General features: G+C 38.8%; 1 protein-coding gene across 2 annotated transcripts in view; it reads right to left on the bottom strand.

Annotated features, from left to right (window-relative positions):
- The window catches only part of LOC101857021 (xanthine dehydrogenase), a 53,107-nt gene that overhangs the window by 18,048 nt on the left and 12,690 nt on the right, over window positions 1-22,369 (bottom strand). For both annotated transcript variants that reach the window (XM_013081852.2, XM_035969477.1), the window contains 15 exons: window positions 20,992-21,092; window positions 18,014-18,175; window positions 16,772-16,894; window positions 16,195-16,290; window positions 15,601-15,658; window positions 14,102-14,248; window positions 12,357-12,549; window positions 9,759-9,863; window positions 9,171-9,249; window positions 8,582-8,699; window positions 5,862-5,942; window positions 3,813-3,922; window positions 3,151-3,264; window positions 1,553-1,714; window positions 681-809 (listed from right to left, as the gene is read on the bottom strand). In XM_013081852.2, coding sequence (XP_012937306.2) covers window positions 681-809; window positions 1,553-1,714; window positions 3,151-3,264; window positions 3,813-3,922; window positions 5,862-5,942; window positions 8,582-8,699; window positions 9,171-9,249; window positions 9,759-9,863; window positions 12,357-12,549; window positions 14,102-14,248; window positions 15,601-15,658; window positions 16,195-16,290; window positions 16,772-16,894; window positions 18,014-18,175; window positions 20,992-21,092 — 1,778 coding nt within the window. The remainder of the gene's footprint in view (window positions 1-680; window positions 810-1,552; window positions 1,715-3,150; window positions 3,265-3,812; window positions 3,923-5,861; window positions 5,943-8,581; window positions 8,700-9,170; window positions 9,250-9,758; window positions 9,864-12,356; window positions 12,550-14,101; window positions 14,249-15,600; window positions 15,659-16,194; window positions 16,291-16,771; window positions 16,895-18,013; window positions 18,176-20,991; window positions 21,093-22,369) is intronic.

Below are 22,369 nucleotides of genomic sequence, written 5' to 3'. Positions count from 1 at the left end.
GCTGTATGTCTTCTTCGTAGCCCAAAGTGCATCGTGCCATACTTTATAGAATGCCTTTTTAAAATCAATAAAGACACGATACAACATCCCATCGTTGGACATGTTTTCCAGAAAGGACATGAAAGTAGGAAATATTTGTACTGTGATGTTTCTGCTCTTTCTAAAAACCCGGCTTGTTCTTACACTATGATTTCTTGCATTTGAGGTTGTAGCTGGTTCAAGAAAATCCTGAGCATTACCTTTTGTAAAAAGGCTGATCAAGCTGATGGTATGGTAATTCTGGCAGAATGGTTGACAGCCTTTCTTGGTGATCAGGTTCATTCACCAGTTTGCCAGATTTTTTTTTTCTTTCACTAACTGCAGATAGTGGTCAATTGTCAACGTTGAGCAGACAGACAGACAAGTATGACTGACACACAGAAGAGACAGACAAGACAAACAGACAGATGAGAAAGACAAACAAACAAGACAAACAGACATGAGATAGAACAAAAGAAAACACAGACAGATGGACAGATACAACAAAAGGACAAAGAAGAAACAGGACCTTCCAACAGTGGTTTCCAACAACCTCCAACAACCTTCAATGAACTATTGCTCCATGATTTTCCAAAAATATGAACTGAGACCCCCCTTTAAACTTCTGTTTTTAATAGAGCAAAAGAAGCAGTTTTCCTCACCACACAAACCAGTTCAGAAGACACAGAGCCAGCTGTCCAGGATGAATTGGCATTGGTGACACTGTTGGTTGTCTTCACTCGGATTTTGTCAACAGGGATGCCAAACTTGTACGCACATGTCTGGATAGCCTGAAATGATGAAGACATTTTGTATATTCATGCTGATCACACAGTGGATGTCAAGAGAAATCTTACAGACTTGAAGCAAGATCTAAATTTGAGTTAGAATGAGTTAAACAGAATCTCCCCATATTTGCTTCAGCGAAAGAGAAACTTCTCAGGTCAAAATAAAAGATAAGCTTCTTACTGCCTGAACATGCATTTTTTTTAATGGAAAGAAGAACCAATCCCCCTCTGCCCTTGTGTTTGTGTGGCATCATGGTGAGATCAGGCACTCGTCAAAAGAATGAAATTGAAGAAACCAACATTTTCTTTTGCCTGTTGAGCAATTTTTATCAATTTTTTTGTTTTGAGCCCAACACCTTTCATGTCTTTTTCAAAACACATTCTTGCGTGGATTGTACTGAATAATAATGATCAAAGGCACAACAAACACTCACACAGTCGAAAAAAAGTAAACTTGTTGTTTCCAAGGACACTTCAGCTTTGGAAGTCACCAAACCTTTGACACCAAGCTACTTGACCCCCACCTCCTTCAATCACAAATATTTTGACTTCTGTTCAAGATACATGGGTAATTTTTTTTCAACACAAGCAAAGCAAATAAACAGGCTTTAAGACGATACCAATAACTCCATAGGCCTAAAATTTGATGACCACCTCATTTCCATACATTGTGACACATTTAGTCTCTCTGTGTTTATCTTTGTCTGTCTCTGCTAGACCAGCCTTCCCGCAGGCACAGTACCCACCTTGGTGTTGATGCCCTGGCCCATGTCGATGCCACCATGCACAATGACCACACTGCCGTCAGAGTGGTTGACCACAACACTGGTGTTGAACCGCATGTAGCTCCACTGGTAGCCATAGCGACATGGCATCATCTGAAGGCCTCGCTTCTTCCAACGGTTAGCCTGCCACGATTTATTGTTGTAATGAGGTTCATGGGATCAGATTAGGTAAGTTATTATTTTTAAAAAGACTTACCGGGAAAGATAAAGCTGTCCCTTTCCATTTCAAACCTAGACAACCTAAAAGTAAGCATTTTAAGCTCTTCATGATTTTATTAAAGCTTTAAGAGGCACAAAACAGCTTACTTCAAAGGGTGAGTACTTAGTTCATTGACAATTGACAGGGTTGAAAGGAAAGACAAGGAAGAACAAACAAAATTATGACATCACTCGGACCTGAATTGCCAGATTCTTTATCTGGCATCACAACAACCAGAGAAGACAATCAGCAGAGAAAATTATTCACTGAAAGAGGAATGAGAGGGGATACAGACACTCCACTCTCAAGAAATATTTAAAATAATGACAATAAAAGGGGTAGAATGATTCTCCATTAAAATAGAAAGGTGCAGAACAGAAAGAAATTCACAGAACACAAAAACAGAGATAATGATTCAGAGAAGGAGGAGTTGAAAGGATATATATTCTTACAGACAAAGGTCAACAGCTGTCGCCTTACATTTCTAACGTTTCTGACTCAGAGGTAAAAACAGGCTCATCAACACACACTTCTAAACTGCTAATGATTCCACAGTTTTCTGCTCAGGGTAGAATTTCATCAGGACATAGTATTTTAATTAAGGACAACCTATCATATTATAAGTATGTAGTTTACCAGGTTTATCATGCCAGAAAAAAAAGTTACTCAAAAGTATTGTTTTCTATAAATTGAATCATGGGTGAAAGCTGTCAAAATCTCAAAGACTGAAAATGGCCATCGCTATCTATAGGCATAACTGAAGCTCCTTCCCCCTTCCAGTATCTGCTCCAAGTACCATGGCTAATGTACAGATGCTGGCCATAGACAAAACCTGACATCATTCGAAAATTTCATAAAAGTGAATATTATACTAAATTCCTGACACAAAGAATTCAAAGAATGACAAATATTTGTAGGTAAAAGCAAAGACAAAAATTTTCATCTAAAAAAAAACAATGAAAAAAACCCAACAACAACCAAAGAGCAAAGATAACTGGATTGACAAACGAACTGTTTAAAACATAGGACTGATACTGGAGAAAGGGTGAGTGTGTGTGTGTGTGTGAGGGGAAGGGGGTGAAATATCAGTCTCCATACAAAATTTGTACGTTTCTGGGTGTATAAAAGTGAGTTGATGTGAGTGTATGTGTGCCTGCAAGTGAGCGTATATAATTGAAAGTATGTATGTAAGTGTAAGTGTGTGTGCACGTGAGTGGATACATGTGAATGCATGTGAGTATATGTGTTTGCATGTGAGTGTACATGTGAGATTATATGTATATGTATGTGTGTGTGTGTGTGTGTGCATCTGAGTGTATGGGTGTGAGTACATGTCTGTAAGTGCAAGTCACCTCCTTACCTTGTTGAAGTTCTCCACCGCCAGTTTACGGGTGGCATAGGATGCATCTGTCTCCATCTGAGACACCATCTGGCTGATTAGGCTGTTCTCTATCACCATGCCAGCCAGGGTAGACTGAAAACATTCGACCACACCAGTATTAGGCTCAGGTGAAACAAACAATGAACAAAAGAAATTGGGACTTTCAAAGAGTGGAAGCTGAACCTTTTTGCTTTTAAAAAATTTTTTTTACCAACAATGTTCTCGGTCTTCCCAAGATCTTCAAAAACCAAGTGAATACAATATTCAAACAGTATGGAAGGATGGAGTTCCTGCTTTCTCATATGCCTTTACTGTGACAACATAGATGAAGAATTAAAATTCATCAATATACTTTTAAAAGTACAATACAGTGTCAGAGCATTTACTACCCAACTAAAGCACAACTGAGTTAGAACAAGAATTAATTACTACATGCATACAAGCATTTTTCTTCGGAAAGCATAAAATTTGAAGGTGGAAAAAAAATGACATGAAGCATAAAGGTCAGATAGAAGTATCACTGCATCTTACTAGAAGGTACATTTTTAAAAAACTTGGTATTATACGTAACATCCTCTAAAGGCTTTCATGTATTCATAAATTGGATTTTCTAATCAGAGAAAACTGGAACTTTCTCTCACTTGTCCGTCCTGAAAGAGGTTTACTTTGCGCACTTCCAGATGGTCCTTTTTCAGGTATGTAGCCACGTGATCAATCATGCACTCTCGGTGGTAGATGGCAGGGGCTGTGCCTGTCAAAAAAAAACCCCAAGATACCTGCTTGCAACCTAAGTAAATAGTTTGTACAAATGTGAATTTGCTAGAAGCCAAAGTAAATTTTTTTTTTTTGAGGGACAGCCTTTATGAAAAGGTATACTTGCATTATTTCGTAACTTTGAAACTCATTATATTTTGCACCAGAAAACAAGAATACACCCTCATGTTTTGATAAAACATTTCACTCTCAATCCTCAGCGCATGGCATCTTTTCCTAGCTATGGCCAATAGAATGTTCTACCTAGGGACATGGTATAATACCTCACATGTTCCTGTTCATTTAGCAGTAAATGGATATTTGGGAATCAGCAAAAATAATAATAATAGCATTTATATAGCGCATATTCACACTCTACAGTGTGCTCTATGCCCTTTACAACCATTATTACCCAAGCAGACCCTAGTACACTCAGAAACTCTCTTAGCTTCCCAGGAAGCACACAGTGCAAGCAGCCGATTTAGTGCTCAAACACTAACAGGCAAGATCCTTCACTGTCAATATCTGGGCACCCATTCCCACTTAGGTGAAAATTTGTGTAAAGCACCTTTCCCAAAGACACAACATCAGGCCCTTGAAGGGATTCAAACCCACGACCTTACAGTGTCAGTTGCGAGTCCGAGAACCTAATCACTAGACCACCGGCGCTCAGTCGAACCTGCTCTAAAGAACACCTGTTCAGACAAACACTTGTAGAAATGAGTACTTTCCACTTCTCTCCTTGTGCTTTTTTGTCTTTAGTACAACAACACGGTCCAAAAGGACCACTTGTCTAAGATGACAACTTTCCTCCCCCGACAACAGGAGGTTGTCTTGGACAGGCTTGACTGTATATAAACTATAAACTATCACACAGAAAGAACCAAATGCCTTAACTTCTGCAATGTGCTTAAACGTTTTTTTTAAAATCATGTGAAAGCAATCACTAGCATAAATTTTTGGACAAACATAATATATCGAATATTTTCACATTTCTAGATACATTAAATGACAAGAGAGTATCTTTATATAAAAGCAATCACTAGCATAAATTTTTGGACAAACATAATATATCGAATATTTTCACATTTCTAGATACATTAAATGACAAGAGAGTATCTTTATATAAAAGCAATCACTAGCATAAATTTTTGGACAAACATAATATATCGAATATTTTCACATTTCTAGATACATTAAATGACAAGAGAGTGTTTTTATATAAAAGCAATCACTATCATAAATTTTTGGACAAACATAATATATAGAATATTTTCACATTTCTAGATACATTAAATGACAAGAGAGTGTCTTTATATAAAAGCAATCACTACCATAAATTTTTGGACAAACATAATATATAGAATATTTCCACATTTCTAGATACATTAAATGACAAGAGAGTGTCTTTATATAAAAGCAATAACTACCATAAATTTTTGGACAAACATAATATATCGAATATTTTCACATTTCTAGATACATTAAATGACAAGAGAGTATCTTTATATAAAAGCAATCACTAGCATAAATTTTTGGACAAACATAATATATCGAATATTTTCACATTTCTAGATACATTAAATGACAAGAGAGTGTTTTTATATAAAAGCAATCACTATCATAAATTTTTGGACAAACATAATATATAGAATATTTTCACATTTCTAGATACATTAAATGACAAGAGAGTGTCTTTATATAAAAGGACAATGACATCTTTATCTGTGTTGAGGCTGAATGTCCACGGCATATATATGGTGATGAGCTGACACAAATATCCTCCCCCCCTCCACACACCCCATTCCAAACCCCCCCCCCCCACACACACACACAGAGACACCACCCCCTCCCCAACACACACAGACATTCCGACCTCCCTCCACTCCCCCACCCCCCAAACCTCTCTTCCAGAGATGAGTAGCAAACTCACTGACCTGGAGCTCTGACCGCTGTGCTGCAAGGTTTGTTTGTCTTGCAAGGTTGTGTGGTGTAGAGCCAGTTGGGGCAGAAGTATGCTGTTAGAGAAAATTGGAATAGGCATGAAATAAAGTGACTATAAACAATTCAAAATAAACAATACGCTAAAACTCAAATAAATGTACAGTGAAAATTCATAACAACTGATCATTTTCGCCTTTACTGTGTACGTGTTGTATCTTACTATCTTTTTAACTTGAAGACTAGACCAAAAACATCTATGATAGATAGCATTAAGTTAGAAAGCTTAATAACTGAGTGTGAAAACATTTAGGATGTTGCTGTGTTTGTTAGCTGACCTCTCTCTTCAGAATGGCTGGTATATAGAAAAATTAGACTTATCTATCAATTTTTGCATATGCACACACACACACAAATAAAGACATACACACACACAATAAAAATGGACTTTTATACGCATGATGACAATAACCAGGACACGGCTGTCCCCGAGCGGAGCACTTAGTTACCTGAGGAATTGACCCGGTCAGTCATGCTGCGCTCGGGTGGTCATGGAGGTCACTTTGACCTTTGTTCTACGAGTGAACCGTTGTGACTTAACAATTTTTATACAGTTTAATATCGTCATCATGGCTTAGCCCACAGACAAATCAAAGTCAAAATACTATCAACAGATAGAGGCATTCTTGAACTGTACAGTGGTATACAACAGTGACATGATGAGCTTTTAGAAACACTTACTTTTGGTTCGATTGGTTCAGAAATGTGGAAATTGTAAAAGATTTACTACTGTCTAGCTCATGAAACGAGAGATTTTTCGTTGTCTCCTCACAGTTCAAGCAGAAATAGTTAACTTGTAGAAGGTTCACTGCTATCCAATTCATGAAACAGGAGTTGAAACAGGAGTTATTTCCTCATTGTCTTCTGACAGCTAGAGCTGCTTTCACTTTCACAAACACAAATATGAATACTCATAAAAATAAAAGCAAAAGTGTCTTTGACTTCAAAGGCTAGTTGTCTTCCTCTTCTTCCCCTTCAGTATCAGCTTTCAACTGCTTCGCTTTTCCTTTCATTTCCACTGTCTTCTTCTCCAGTTTTGCGATGCTGAAGAGAACAAGTTCGCCACCCTCCTCGCTCATTAAACCTAGATCTAGACCAAATCCATATCAACTGTACCTTCCTTTTCTCTGCAGAGGAGTAACGTTTTCTGCGTGTCATTTGTGTAGCGAGTGTTTCTTCTAAATGAGACAATGGTTGTGTATTTGGTCTCTGAAGTGCAAGCTCTATTGATGTGTCTTCAAACTGTGCGAAAGAAGATATTGCACTGTCTTTGAACTCTTTCTGTGTACGTTTGGATGTTGAAGTCGCCGCTGGTGTCTCCAGGGTTAGATCTCTGTGTGGGGAGTTCACTGGTGATATTTCTAGTGATTATTGATCTACTATGGATGTCTGTTGAGTACTTTCAAGCAATTGTTTGTCTGCTGCAATTACATGGGTCTGTGTTTCAACAGATAGAAGGCTCTGGTAGGTCTTTTGAGTAAGACGGTGTTTGATGTTCTTTTCTAATACAACCATCTAATTTGAAGTGTGCAAAGGGAACACACAGGGCAAGCATCTATCGTTTTATTTTGATCGAAAAGGTGTCCAGATGTGTGAACTTTCTTCAATACTTTTTTGTGCAGCAGCTAGGTTGCTTCTCAAATTTTTAAGGTGTATATGCGCTGTAGGCCTACACATTTGTTGTACAGTGTACAGGATGTGCGTCTGCACTATCCCAGTCCACGTTCACATGATACAGAACGAGCACGTCATTCTTAAAATTTACCCAAAAATATTTGCTCTAGTTTGCCTTCTCAACCTTTAGACTTTTGGCCCCGCACGTTCTACACACTTTTTTTAAACACTCAAGGTTTAGTTCCTGAGTGTGTTCCATTTTCACTCGGGTAGCAGACTCTCGTAACACGTGTCGACACAGAATCCCAGAAAGTGAAAGTGGGACCTCGGGTGAATACCGCACGGGCTGCGCGGCGGCCGGGAAAATATCACAGTGAATCACAGGGTGAAGTAACAAAACTCAAAACTCGCCGTCCTGCTAAAGTTTTTCAACTAATCAAAACAATTTTTTCACAAATGACCTCCCTACTGACTCTTAATACAGCAGACAAAAAACTAGTTACAATCTGAAGTTCATGAATGGAAAAAAAAATCCTGATTTTGGAGGAATCCGAGAAATAGGTGCACCACAAAGTAGGGTTAATTACAGAGGCAGTGTGTGATCACGGTTAGAACTAGAACCAAACTAAAGGATGTGGGTTATTAGGGAGAATCATTTGATACCTCACACACCCATAGTGATAGATAAGACAGGACATTTACAGGGGTCTAAATCAAGTGAAAATTACAGACTTTCTAACCGAAATCGGTTAACAGCGCTATCGCCCAGGAAGCGATGCACGGCCTGACTGTTAGGAGGGATTATGACCCCGGGAGATCAGCGGACGGGTCAAACTAAGTGCTCCGCAAGGATAGTAGAACTGAACAGCTGTGAGGAATTTATGCATAATATACTATATACCTCAAAAGTTTTGTTCGGGGAAGTGAGGGAGCTGTAAAATGGACATCATACTCAGGTATTAAAAAAATGAACAGAAGCTTAAAAGTCGGCTTCTACAACGGTATAAATGATAATCTCACTGTGACAACCAAAATTACTGACCTCCGTCCAGCATGAAGTAAGTGTACTCGTTACCATCCTGGTTGAAAAACAGAGCCCCTGTGTCACTGTAACTCTTAGCAATGATTGCCAGAATCTTGCCATTGTCATCAAAGCCGATCTGAAAAAAAAAAGTAATTATAGATGTTTTACGCCCTCATCAACATAATTTACATCATTTAGGAGACAGGCTGCTTCGACCTTGCCTGTAGGGGCCAACCTGGATACAACGTCCGAGGAGACAGACAGAAACACTACATAAAAAAACCTCAACACACAAAAATCGAACTGACATTTTCTATATGTGACAATGAAACATCAAACCGTTTCAGTTGCCCCCAACAAAAAAATGTTCACATGAGAACCTTAGCTGAGTTGACAGTTAGTAGTCAGTTATTCTAAAGTGGAAGGACATCTAAATTCATCTACAAAAAGGAGGATGCAAAAAATTAAAACAAAATAGAAAGTCATCAAAAACTTCATTTCTTTGTGCATCCACTACTATCATTACTGATATTGTTATAAAATAGACTGTAAAGTCAAACATTAGATATCACTAAGCTAAGTGCCAGACCCAGTAAACAAGACTCACCTCATAGTCATATCTGTAGCCTGTTCTTTTGCCTTGGAACTGCATGTTGGTGTGAAGGTCCATGTGAAGCTTCACAGGCCTGAAAAATACATATATGATTATAGGACTCATTGCTTTACCATGCTTCTTTGTAAAAGCATTTGTCTGTGGTCATAACATTACTTTGACCTTGGAGATTCACCTTGCTCAAGACTAAAAAAAAACAACTTTAAAAATATTGATTACAATTAAAGAATTTGGGAGGCGGAGATTCACTACACCAAAAGCTACTGAGTTTCAAATGAATATCATTGGCGTCCAACTTTCACTTTGGACTCACCAAGTTAGCTTTGACACTTCTTTTGTCTGAAATCAAGTTATTTACAAGCACAGTTGCAATTGGCGATACTACAATAAATAAAAAGAAGACACCACACAAAGTTTTAAGCAATTCTAGAAGATGCCAAGAAGGAAAAACTTTTTTTTTCTACAAAAAGTGTTTGACCTAATTTGGTGCATCCACAGTTAGAGCGACACCAATTATATTATGTAATATCAACATTGTGCACCAGCCATCCAGAAGGGTACGGCAGGTCTGCTCACACTGACCTGTCCATAAGTTGTGCTGCCACGGCACACATCGCTCCCACGGGAAGGGTGTAGAAGATCTTTCCACCAAAAGCTCCACCAAGTCGCTGGGTCTCCACATGTACACTGAGAAGAGACAACAGTCAGCCAGTAGAAATGTTTTTGTGGGAGAAAGAAAAAGAGTGACAACACACTCTGGGACACTGTGAGAGGAGAGGTAGTTACAAGTCAGTAAGAAAGTTTATTCAGTGTTTAAGGCCATTGGCCCACATCACATCATAATGTAAAACACTCATTTGTCGAAATTAACTTCCCATAATGAAAAAGTGCAGGTTGAGCACATATCTCTTATCATGGGTCAAACATGGCATACTTCTGTTAATGGGTCCAGTCAGGCTGGGAGGAATTAACAATTTCCCTTGATGGTCAAAATTAGGACAATGAAAAATAAAGTGAAATTCATGTTCAAGGTAATGAGTTACACCTCTTACAGGTAGCTAGAAAAGAGAGAGAGGAGGGGGGGGGGAGGATAAATAGCTGAGCTCACGAAGTCTATTGGGAAATGGAGATCTAAACTGGAAAAAACATGTGAAATTGTGTAGATTTAACACCATTTGCAACACTGTCAAGTTATTGAAGAGTCAGGGCCTTCAAATTTAATTGCTATCTCAGATAGGACCAAGCTGAAAGGTAATAGTCGTGTAGAGTGGCCTTCCCAAGGATACACCATTGGGCTGCACTGAGCCTTAAACCCCCAAACCTAAAATCTAAAGATTATGAGCCCAGTAGCCCAACAACTAGTTCCACCAAACAAAACTGGAATTACAAAAAAAACTCACAATTATGAAAGAAACAGCAATGCAAAATTATGATTTCGGAAGGTTAGATAGATACTTTTCATAATAGAATCTGCAGAGCTCTGGTGAACATAAGTCCCTTCTGCTAACTAATTTGACTGGACCAAGTCCTGTAATTACGTTTTCTCGTGTGTTTGTACTTCAAAATCTTATGCTTTCTTACTGTTTAGGTAAAAAACAGGTATTTTCATTGACTTTAGCCAACATCAAATTTGTATGCTGTTTCAAAAACTTCAGGAACATACTAGGTACCAGAAACTAAATTTTCAAACTAGCTGTATGCCAAATTTATCTGTTCCATTTGAAAGGCCTATATCCACTGAGCATTTTGGTACCATTCTTTAACATCTCAGTCAATTTTTAAGAAAATTGTAGTTGTTTAAAATTTGATCAAATTTGTTAAAGTCAGTCACTGGCTGCAACCCCATGTTTGACAGACAATAAAAAAGTAACAAGTGCACTAAACATCTCCACATTAACAGAGTACAATCACTATAACAAATATATGGAGCATAATTTTTTTCAAGACTGTGAGATCTTTACAAATCAGTACTTTATCACCTCAAACACGATATCTGTCGTTATTTCGACAAAAACACCGAGCGTTGACCCGGCCGGCGTCGCACCGGCCCCCGCGGCGAGCGAGTCGGCTCTATACTGTAGTGTACCCCGCGTGCGGGGTCACATGCTTTCTGTGACTCGCGGAAGGATTGATGTAAAATAATTCCAATTTAATTACTTTATTCTAATGGAAAATGAACTGATCTTTTAATCAATAGTGTTAATAAGCCGGTATTTTACATATTTTGTGTAAAAAGTGATCTTTAAACATTTTGACGGTATTTTTAAAAGCTTTCTATAAAGACGCTAAAGGTTAAACTTATATCACGGGAAAGCCCGTTTAAAGCTCTACAGTTCTCCGCCAATGAAAATACGGTATTTAATCAACCCTCGTTCCGCGAAGCACTTGAATGCACGCGTGTCAATTTTTCAACCGGCCGACCTCGCATTCTGACCGCGAGGGGCTTCGCTTTCGTCGGCGATTCTCCAGCTGCTAATAATCGGACATATAAACAACTTACACCATTGTAACGAGGAAAAGCTGAACTTTTACAAGGTGTACGGCATTTGGTGTTTTATAGCGAAAGAGCAAAGAAACAGCGATCGGAATTAACCCGATTTTACCGATACCACGCGGTCGGAAGGCCGCGAGTGCCCGCGAGGCCGTGTTTACACTACCTAAACATACTGTCATGAAATAAATAAAACGACTTTTTAATTTTGACAATTTTTCAATTCGCTGAGAATATAATGCAAAAATGATGCAATTCTGAGAGAGAAAAATCACATTTCTCTAACCAAAACCAGTATTTTCCCTAAAAAGGTTCAGGATGATAAAAAATTGTCTTTAAGTTTGAAAATACTGTGTTTCAATTTCCAAATAATACACCTTATGATCATTCTTTAATCGCTAGAGATTATTTTCTTTTTCCATTTGGAAATTTTTGAAGGAAAAATTCAAAGTGGCATTATTTCCATAGCAACAAACAGGCTGATCTTGTCTAATGTGATGAATATCTTCCTACCTAACTAGTGTGTATTATTTAAATTCAATTGGTTTTACATTTATTCGTGTAGCCCACAGTTCAATTTTTCTTTTCCCATTTAGAAAGAAAGCTCAGAATGCAACCAAAAAAGTCGGCTTCCTTCAGGCTTTTCTCATCTTCTTGCACTGTCCTCTTTTCTGACTAGACGGACTCACTCAGAATCTGGCAGTCCCAACACTTGAGCCACTGAGGAAAGAGAGGCGTCCAGCCACTGTGAGGTGGCTATCACATCCATGCCCCCGGTGTCTGTCGGTGTGCAGATGGCAGCCTGAGTCTCCATGTGGAAGTTGTACTGCTGACCACTCTGGCTAGAGCCTGACACTTTGTGAGGGGCCGATGCCATGGCCGCTGTCCAGAAAAGCAATTGAAACGATGAATACACGTTGCTTCTTTTTTTTAAAAATGAGCTCAAGTGCTTAAAGAGGTAAACTTGGCATATTAATGTGATGACTGGCAGACTTACTGAAATACTCTTATACTGCTCTTTTTTCTCTTTCTTTTCTTCCAGTCAACATGATCTACAAGGACAATAACAATAAGTGCCCATAACTTAGCTCCCCCAAAAGTCTGTCCTCCTCTTTCTTCGCACACACACACACACTCTTTCAGTTCTTTGTCTCTTTCTTTCTCATAATCATTTCCATTTTCTACCTTATGTTTTTCCATTTCTATCTTTCAACCACTCATTGTTTACTTTCTATAAAGCTTCCATTCTTCAAGTCTTCCCTTTCCTTCTTCTATCTCATCTCTCCAGCTCCTATGCTGTATTTGGCTTTGAAACATGCAGAAGATTGCAGTTCATGTCGAAGTGTAATCTGTTTTTTTCTCCATATTTCTGAAATATTTTTGTCTCAATCTGTTGTCATGCCAGGGAAAACCCTACTCAAGGCTTAAGATTACCTACTTTGTGTCTAATACAACATAACACTTCAACCAACAAAAAAATAGACCTTTCATCATCTCTTTTTCATCGTTCTATATTTTGTTTCGAGTAATTCTTGTCATATCTTTCCACACATCCATCACTTACTCTCTCTTTTTTGCTCTCTCTGCATCTTGATCTGTCTGGCATTAACATAAATTCAATAAAAACATTTTTTAAAACTTCCTCCCTCTCAATATCCTTCCCTTTCCTGAAAAAAAAAAAAATTGAAATAAATGAGTTTTCCAGAATCCTTCTCCAGCACAGAAGAACTAGCTATTACTTGACACAACGTAAATTCATATTACATTACTTGGTTATTGTATCTTTAAAAAAAAAGAAGGATAAATATTTAATGGGCCAGCTGTTCATATGTACTAAATCCAAAATTAAAAAACATTTTTTAATGCAGTTTCGTACTCCGTGGTATTGTTTGCATATGCTCAAAGAATAGTGTGTTAAAATCAAAATTCCCCATGTCGATAAAAGCAAGAATAGATACATAATATAAGTATTATTATTAAAAGAATAAAAGAGTTTTCATTTTCTCCCCCGAAAAATTAGCTTTATCAGCTTAGTACATCTGATTGGCTCACCGAAGATTTGTGTCCAGTCTAGAGTATTGACAATGAACAACCCAGTGGGTGGTTGAAGGTGCTCTGGTGTGGTTTGCTCCATCCTTCCTATTAAACATCTATTGCCCTTATCTCCCCTCCTTCTTTTTTGTGTCTGTAACACCTCTAATCTTGGACACTTATATGACCTTATTGTGTTGCAAGTGCTGTAAAACTCTATGTGTGTGTGTGTATGTGTGTGTGCGTGTATATGTGTGTGTGTGTGTATGTGTACACGTGGTGTAACACCAAACCAAAGTGCCAGGATCTGGACAATAAAGAAGTATCTTATCTTATCTTAAAACAAACTAAAATGAACAACCCAAGAACACACAAGTCTTTGTAAAACAATCAGGAGACCAACCTTGGGCGTCTCCTTTAGTGTATGGTCCCAAAAGCTCAAAGAAGGATTTCTTCTGAATGGCATCATTCAGGTCAACAATGGGCTGCTGTATGTCACTGTACGTGACCTTCACTGCAAACGTTGCACTCTGGGCGGTGATCTCATCCTCTGAAAGAGAGCATTCAGTTTTTGAGTCATGTCTATGACACTAAATAAAACCATCTATCTAAACATTCCTAAGGGTACACAAAGGACACATGCTCGAAGGCAGCTGGATTAACAACAAAAACAACAACAACAAACATCCCTAAAACTATGCTGTTAGGTTGATAATCAAGATATAAGAAGCAAATAGACTAAAATCAAATCACTTGGTGATATATGGAATTGAAGTCTCAAATTTTTAACAACTGTACAGAGAAATTAATAGTGTAACTGCTGAGAGCAAATACATACAAATGTTTTTTTAGAACAAATCTGATCAACACATAGGCCTCCTTTACACAATCTGAATTACATTTCGCACAAAAATATTTAAAAAACACTATTATTTAAAGCATTCTGTTAGGCTTCATTAACTCTTATCCTGCGTCTGTGCCCTGATGCGAATCTTATCAGCAACCGATTACGTCAGATGTGCTGGGCAGTGTGTACTGTTGGTGTACAGCGCGCGCGCCAGGAAACGTGTGTTTTCCCCATGAATACCGCGGGAGTGTGTTAACCGATGATGAAAGTAACGCTCTATCTTTCATAGCTTTCTATTTATAAAGTGTTACAAACACATGAATAACCCCCTCTCACAAGCTGATAAGACATTACGAGTAGTTACGCCTATTCGAATAACCTTTCTGGATGCTCTTGTTGTTATGAATGACCTGAGGTTCGAAAGGGGATAATATAGTTCAATTTCCGAATGTTTTACACTCAAATCGTTCTTTGTACCAGCACAACGGTATTCAAAACTTAAACAAGCTTATTTTTTATCAGGTAGCATCATTTCATACAAAATCAAGCTCATTTGAAAGATTTTGTATAGAAAAACGGAAGTCTTGTTTCCTAACTATCCTTTTGAGCTCCTCATGTCTAAGTGGGTCAATTTCTTCTATAATTTCATTGGACGAACATCTAGAGCTACCAACTTGGCATGTTTTGAATGAGACGTATGCCTCGATTACGAACCAATGCAGGCGGTCCTAGAAGAAGGTCACAAACGCACACAAACCCAAGCAGACTGACGCACACACACTTGACCTGCGTGAATGGGGATCCGACTCGGGACCCGAATGACACGTAAGAGGATGCGCGCTGCATGTGCGCTGAGCCAGGGGCTACACTGATTCGGGACCAGAACGTAGGCTTATCGGGCGGCATAAACCTGGCTCCCGCAGGACGAGGGTCAAATAGCATAAAGATGTTGACAAACTAGAAGCATCAATGAATAAAGCAAAAGCAAACAGTCAAGAATTGTTCTACTGAAAGTCAGTTGGATTAATCAGGACATTCTATAAGAAAAAACATACCAGCAACAACAATGCCGATGGGCTGACCCGCATAGTACACTTGTCCTGAACTCAGAAGCTGAAAATAAAAACAAAACTAATAAAATACTGTCTGCATGAATCAGGATAGTTATTTACTGTACACCAAAACAGACTAATTAATTCCTCTTTAGGGAATAACCTTTCATGAGGTTTCTAAAGCAAAAAAAGCGACATTATGTAACCATACAGAATGCCCAACAACTCACATGACTAAAAAGCATTGAAAAGTGAATCAAACTGAATTTTCTTTAAAATCATAATTCAAGTACAGTCAAAATTCTCCAAGACAGTCACCCATTGTTGAGGAGAAAAGCGATCTTCTTAGGTGGACATCTTGAAAAGTCATTATAATATAGAAAAAAATGGAAAGAGGAGGAGATACAAAAAGAGGGGAGGGAGAAAACGTAAGAGGGAGAGGGACACAGAGAGGGGGGGGGGGGGGGGGAGTGGGGAGTGGTCCACATGTTGCTTCTCCCTTTGAGAATTATTTTAAAACAGAAGAAACTATTCATTACAACACAATGAGTAATACAAGTCCTGGCTCAGAGGCCAATAAATGGGAAGAGAAGCAACCTCCTGAGAGAATCCAGTGTATGCTCCCCTGGGACGCCAGTTGTTCTCTCCAGGGATGTCTTTGGCCTCAATAAACTTCAGCACCCCGGGCATTTTCTGAGCACAGCAGATAAAGAGGACTGGATGAAATAAGCTGAGAGGGAGCATCTATATATTTTGACACAGTTTAATCTATTCCAAAGTAAAGTGTCAACGTATGCAGAATGGAAAAAATTACTACGTTACCTATGGAAAAAGCAGAACGAAAGTTTTTGTCCCTGAATATAAGCTATCATCTGGGCTACAAAATAGTCATTGTTATATTCTGCCAAAATACTAATTGCGTTATTTTTATTATAAACTCTACAAAAGAAAAAGCATGTCATCTTGTCCTTTTTGGGTATTTACCAGTCACCCAAAAAGTAAAACAAAGCTATTAAAGGAAAAGCCAGAGAAAGTAATTGTTCTTTAATAAACTTATCACAAAGAAGAAAGCAGAACATAACTATTTCATGTTTTCTTTTTAATAACCTTTTACCAGAAAAAAGGGAAGTAGTCTCACTTAATTTCTATTTCATTTTCTCTTCTAAAAGTTTACCAAAGCAGCGGAGGGATCAATGCTCTGTATCTTGGCATTTCCCTGGGTGGCCAGGACAGCGGCTGCATACACTTGCCCTTGAGCAGGGCGCAAGTCTGGAATGAACTTGATCTCTCCTGTTGTCTACACCACAGATGAAAACAAAGCATAGAAAATACAGTTAAAGTTAAAGCTGTATAATGTAACCTCCAATGGTTGAGGAGAAAGAAGTCATCATCTTAGACAAGTGGTCCTCTTGGACAGTGCCACATAATCTGGCAAAACTACGAGAAGGAAGTGGGCAGGGGTTGTTTGTACTGTCATCACCTCTAAAAATACAGTATACGGAGTTTTTACAATTTCACAGAAAGGCTAAAAAACTGAATATGGTTACCAAGAAAACAAGCTCTTTGCAAACATCCCAAGCCAATATTTTTAAGAATACAATTTTGATAAAGACTTCCTTAGTACCTTTAAAGCAAATGTTGTATTGGTAACAACATTCAGGTTTTTGGCTCTCCCAAAGAGGAAATAAATATTACTATTTATAATTACTTTGGGCTCTTCAGTACTTTACTTTCATCTGCCGCTTATGCCCTTTAGTAAAAACTGCATTTTCTGTATTTTCAAAAATGACGCCAGTGTACAGGTGATTGTCTTGGACAGGTGGTCATTAGAGTAGCTTTTGACTGTATAAAAATGAAATAGGCAATGAACTAAGAGAAAAAAGAGAAGCAGAGTATATGATAAGTAGCAAGAAAAAAACAAGACAAAAAAATGTACAGCAAAAAAAAAAGGAAGAAACAAATTAAATTAAAGGAGAAGACATTTAGAACGGTATGGAGGAAATCATGAAAAACGAAAATGAAGAGCTAGAACAACATAGCACTCTATAGGGGCACCAGAAAACTCACAACAAACAGTAGCAGATCAGGGAGATTTTACCGAGTCTACAGAGTGCTGTAACACACTACAAAGCCATTCAAAACTTTACGGCAAACCCCCCCCCCCCCCACACACACACACACCCCCCAATCTTCATCCCCTTATGCCTCATTACTTTTCCACATGAGATCTCTCAAATTTTTTTTACTTAACCAAGAAGACAAGGTGTTCAATCCAACCTATTATTGGATTAGGGGATAGGGGATGTAGAAAACATAAGTAAAATCCAGACACTGGCAATGATTGAGCTAAAACATCACACCAGTTGAGGAACGGAGTCCCCCTTTGTGAATATTAATCCTTCTCAGGAGAGCGTACCAAGTTGTTGGCAGTCACTTTCATCATGGCTTTAGACACAGGGTAAGTCTTGGGGTCATCAGTGCCATATTCCTGAGTGCCCGACATGACCGGCCGGTTCAAGTCTGTGCCACCGCTGACGTAGCGCGGACTACACTTGCTCTGACACAGCTCCAGAACAAACTGCAGGGGGAAAAAAAGCAAAATAAATACTCACAACAGCGATGGTTTAAGTTTTTGTAAAAATATTTGCTGCACTTGCAACACAAATATGTCACAGAAGTGTTGAAAATTAGGTGTTACTTAGGAGTTTGGCAACCTGTTATGAATGTCACTTACCCAGTCAGTCTCGAGAGTCTATAATTCCATGTACTCAGGCTATAAGGGAAGAAGTGGACCATGCAATAGATGAATTGAGGGAGTTAAAGAAACCCTGAGAAATAATAATAGCCCAATTGAAAGAAAGTGCTGAACTGGCCCACCTAAGAAAACTGCATCTCCCCTCGACGCTTAACGGCAAAAGAGGATGAAAAAGTATAAGTAAGTAAGTACTAAGGAGTAACTACAAACAAAAGAAGGAGGAGAGATAAGAACGATAAATGTTGGATATGAAAGAAGGAGCAAACCACACCAGAGCAGCCGCTAACCGCCAATCAACGGTATTAGAGAAAAGAGAAACCTACTTCATAAAAATGGTTTAGATCAGCACAATGACTTCCTAGGCAAAGATAGACGCGAACACAATCACTTATATCAACAAAATAGCACAAAACAATCCTAATATCCTATCAATATGAAAATGCATTTACATCAAAATGAAGATCCATATCAACACACATTAGCGCAATGGCACACATCGATACAAAGACAGAAAATAACACAATGACACACATTACTACAATGGTGTACCTAACGTTAACGAAACAATGCTCATCAACTCAACTGCAACAATAAAATGACAAAAAAAACCAACCCAGTGATGCTTATCACACATTAACACATAAACTAATTTAGTTACTACTAATGCGATGACATATATCAATACAACAGTGAACATCATCACAACTTCAACACCTTCACCAAAATAACAGACATCAACACAATGAGGGACATTTCACACCAATACAATGGAATAAATCAATCAATACACTTTCATTAATCAATGCAAAAACAAACATCAACAAAATGATGCACACATGTGTATGCCTGTATGTGCATGCATGTGAACACACACAAATACAAACACATTCAACAAAGCAAATGTGCACAAATGTGCACACAGACTCACATGTGCATTCATGTTCAAAACCATTTTTATATATCGTCGGCGGAGAATTCTAACCGTCCAACTCCGATTTCATAAATTTTACAGGAGAGACAAAAAACTGAATTCAAAGGCTCTTATGGGGATTTACTGTCTTTAAATGCGCTAGACTGGAATACATGACTCTACTTTTAAGTATTTAAAACAAAATTGCCGAAATTTTATTATTTTAAGTCCTAAACCAGAGTTATACGGATAGACCGCTCAGTTTTGGATTTCTAATTGTCCAAGTGTCGACGAACGAAATGTTCGTTTAGAATTCTCCAACCCGGCGGGGACGCCACGCGCTTCGTTACGTCTAACTCAGTCATCGTGACACGTTAGTGTTACCGAACAACTGGAAATGACTACACCTGCAGTCAATCCAATAGGAAACCTACTATAAAAGTTCTAATTAGTACTACATAGTACTGTAGATCTAGAATCTAACAATAATACTGTTATTATATCTAAAACTGAATGTCGCACTTCATTTCCACATAATTCTAATTAGGCAATGGGCTTGTCGACAGATCAAGTGCGTCGTTAAGTTTTTACTATAAAGCTACTATTTGATCCTCCATTCTCAAGGAAATTGTGAGAAGGATTGGTTTCTTGTCTAGTTACAAGAGAGAGAGAGAGAGAGAGAGAGAGAGAGAGAGAGAGAGAGAGAGAGAGATTGAGAGAGAGATTGAGAGAGAGAGAAGGAGGGGAGGGACTGAGAGAGAGAGAGAGGGGGAGGGGTCTGAAAGAGAGAGAGACAGAGAGAGATGGTCAAATCTCAGTTTGTATTTAATTTGACCATCTGGTGTGAAAACTCTGGTTGGTTAGTTTGATGAAATCAGAAAAGATACAATGAGTCAAATACTTGATTTGGAGTCAAATCAGATGACAAAAAATCAACCATACAAGGAGCAAATTTATTTGCAGTCAGAGCACCTTCGAATTCATTTGAGACATAACATACACATACCCCCCCCCCCCCCCCCCCACACACACACACACACACTCATACTTTTCTTTATACAAACGGCGGTACACTGCCTGTAAGCTCTGGAAAACAGGTTCCAAGTATAACTTACTGGAGTCCCTCGGCAATAGTGAGATGGCAACTTGGGCAGATCACAAAGAAACTGTTTAAGTACCTTTGATGCTATAGTCTCCTCCCTAACCCTTTTTCTCTGAACTGGAACCTCACCCTCTGCTACACCCAACCCACATGTGAGAACAATGTGAACACACTAGTAACTGAGTACAGGACTTAAGAAGAAAGCCGTGCACACTTTGACTCTGGCTCCATTCACTCGCAGATGGTACTTCATGGACCACGATCTTCTGCTTTCTCTTTCCTTTTTCTCCACAGGCTCGACACAGTCGACCAACCCTTTAACAAAAGCAGCCTTTTCTGATTTTACACTTTATTTATAATCAAACGCCTCCATCAGAGCAAAACATTATCGCCGTGATCCACAATGGCGGACTACCTAAACGAATTAGACGGTTAGAATTCTTCAGTCACGGAAGCCAGTCGGAATATACGGTTAGTCTTTAAAACAAGACTTTTGTTTGTCAAAATTGTTCTAGATTTTAATAGGACGTAGCCATTCGTTATGTCGATCTATTTTAAGGAAAAAAGCAATTCGAGAAAATTTCGAGTTAGACGGTTAGAATTCTCTGCCGACGATATACAACTAACCTTGTAGAAATGGCCCAAAGCAAGATTCTTTCGGTAGGTTGGGCTGGCTAGCACAGGTGCAGAGTCTGGGACTATCTCAACAGTCAGATGATCTATAGCACCTGAAAACAACCAAGAATGCATTTGGGAGAAAAGATATCATAAGTATGCTTATATCAAAACACGACTTCATCGCACTTCTATGCTCAAGGAAAGACACTGAAATGAAAGTAACTACAGGTGCTGATTTAAAAAAAATTTTTATAGTAGATGTTTTACGGCGCTCGCAACTGCATAAGGTCATATGAGTGTCAAGGGGTGGGTGTCGACAGAGAAGTCTCTACAGGGAATCAGACTTAGACTGCTCATCTCTCTAGCTTCAACAGCACAAGGTCTGCTTCCACTATCAAGGCACCCCAAAATAGCAGGTCACAAGAGAGTGACAAACATACAAATGAAGTAGAGGAAAATGACGATAGTAAGGACCAGGAAAGAAAAAGCAGCAGTTCCCTGTTGTAGATCAGGCACAGTTATGAGCGTGACATGAGTCAGCCCATTTACAATTCTACTATGCTTGAACGAGAAATGTCCCCCCTTTGGGAATGGCCTAAAGACACTTCAGTCAGTGGCACTACCCCGTGGGGTTGATTTTTTTATCTGAACACATTCCTGGGAGCGACAAAATTTACCCTTCTCCTGCGCACCAAATGCCCACCCCAGTGTGAAACAGTGGATCTCTAGCAGTCAAGGTACAGGAGTCAAATGCACAGATCCAGTAAGCTCAAAGGGGAATCTCAAAGGGGAATCTCAAAGGGGAATCTCCAAGGGGAATCTCAAAGGGGAATCTCAAAGGGGAATCTCAAAGGGGAAACAACAAATCAAACTGGGCCTGAAAGGCATAGGAAACAGTGGCACATTTCACCGAATCGAGCTTTGCAAACATCAAAGTCCAGAGAAAAGTTATCGATTCAAGAATCCTTTCTAAAAATAAAATATGAAAACTAGATTTCATGAACTCATAGAAGTGAGCCACAGAGAAAATGTTCAGTCTGGACACATGGCTCTTTGAGTTTGACCCTCTCATTGTGTCAAATTATTCTTAAGATCAATAAAAGGTAAAAGTAAAAGAAAAAATCCTTGATACGTAACAACAACAAAATTTATATGTTCATGCACACAGAGGTTCTTACTTTAACTTTCAAGTTCAGTCGAAACTGTCCGAAACAGCTTCCCATTGTCAAAAAAAAGAGGTTGTCTCAGACAGGTAGACATCTTGGGCAGTGTCATAAATTAGTAAGAACATTAAGGGGGAAGGGGGAAGGGGGGGGACACATGGGAAAAGGCCGTTTGAACAAGTGGTTGTTTTAAACAGGTGGCCGCCAGGGCAAGTTGGCTGCAT

The sequence above is a fragment of the Aplysia californica genome, unplaced genomic scaffold (genome assembly GCF_000002075.1).
Source record: "Aplysia californica isolate F4 #8 unplaced genomic scaffold, AplCal3.0 scaffold00149, whole genome shotgun sequence".
Lineage (NCBI taxonomy): Eukaryota > Metazoa > Mollusca > Gastropoda > Aplysiida > Aplysiidae > Aplysia > Aplysia californica.
Note: the sequence above shows the minus strand (reverse complement) of the source record. Positions and strands in the feature narration are given on the sequence as shown.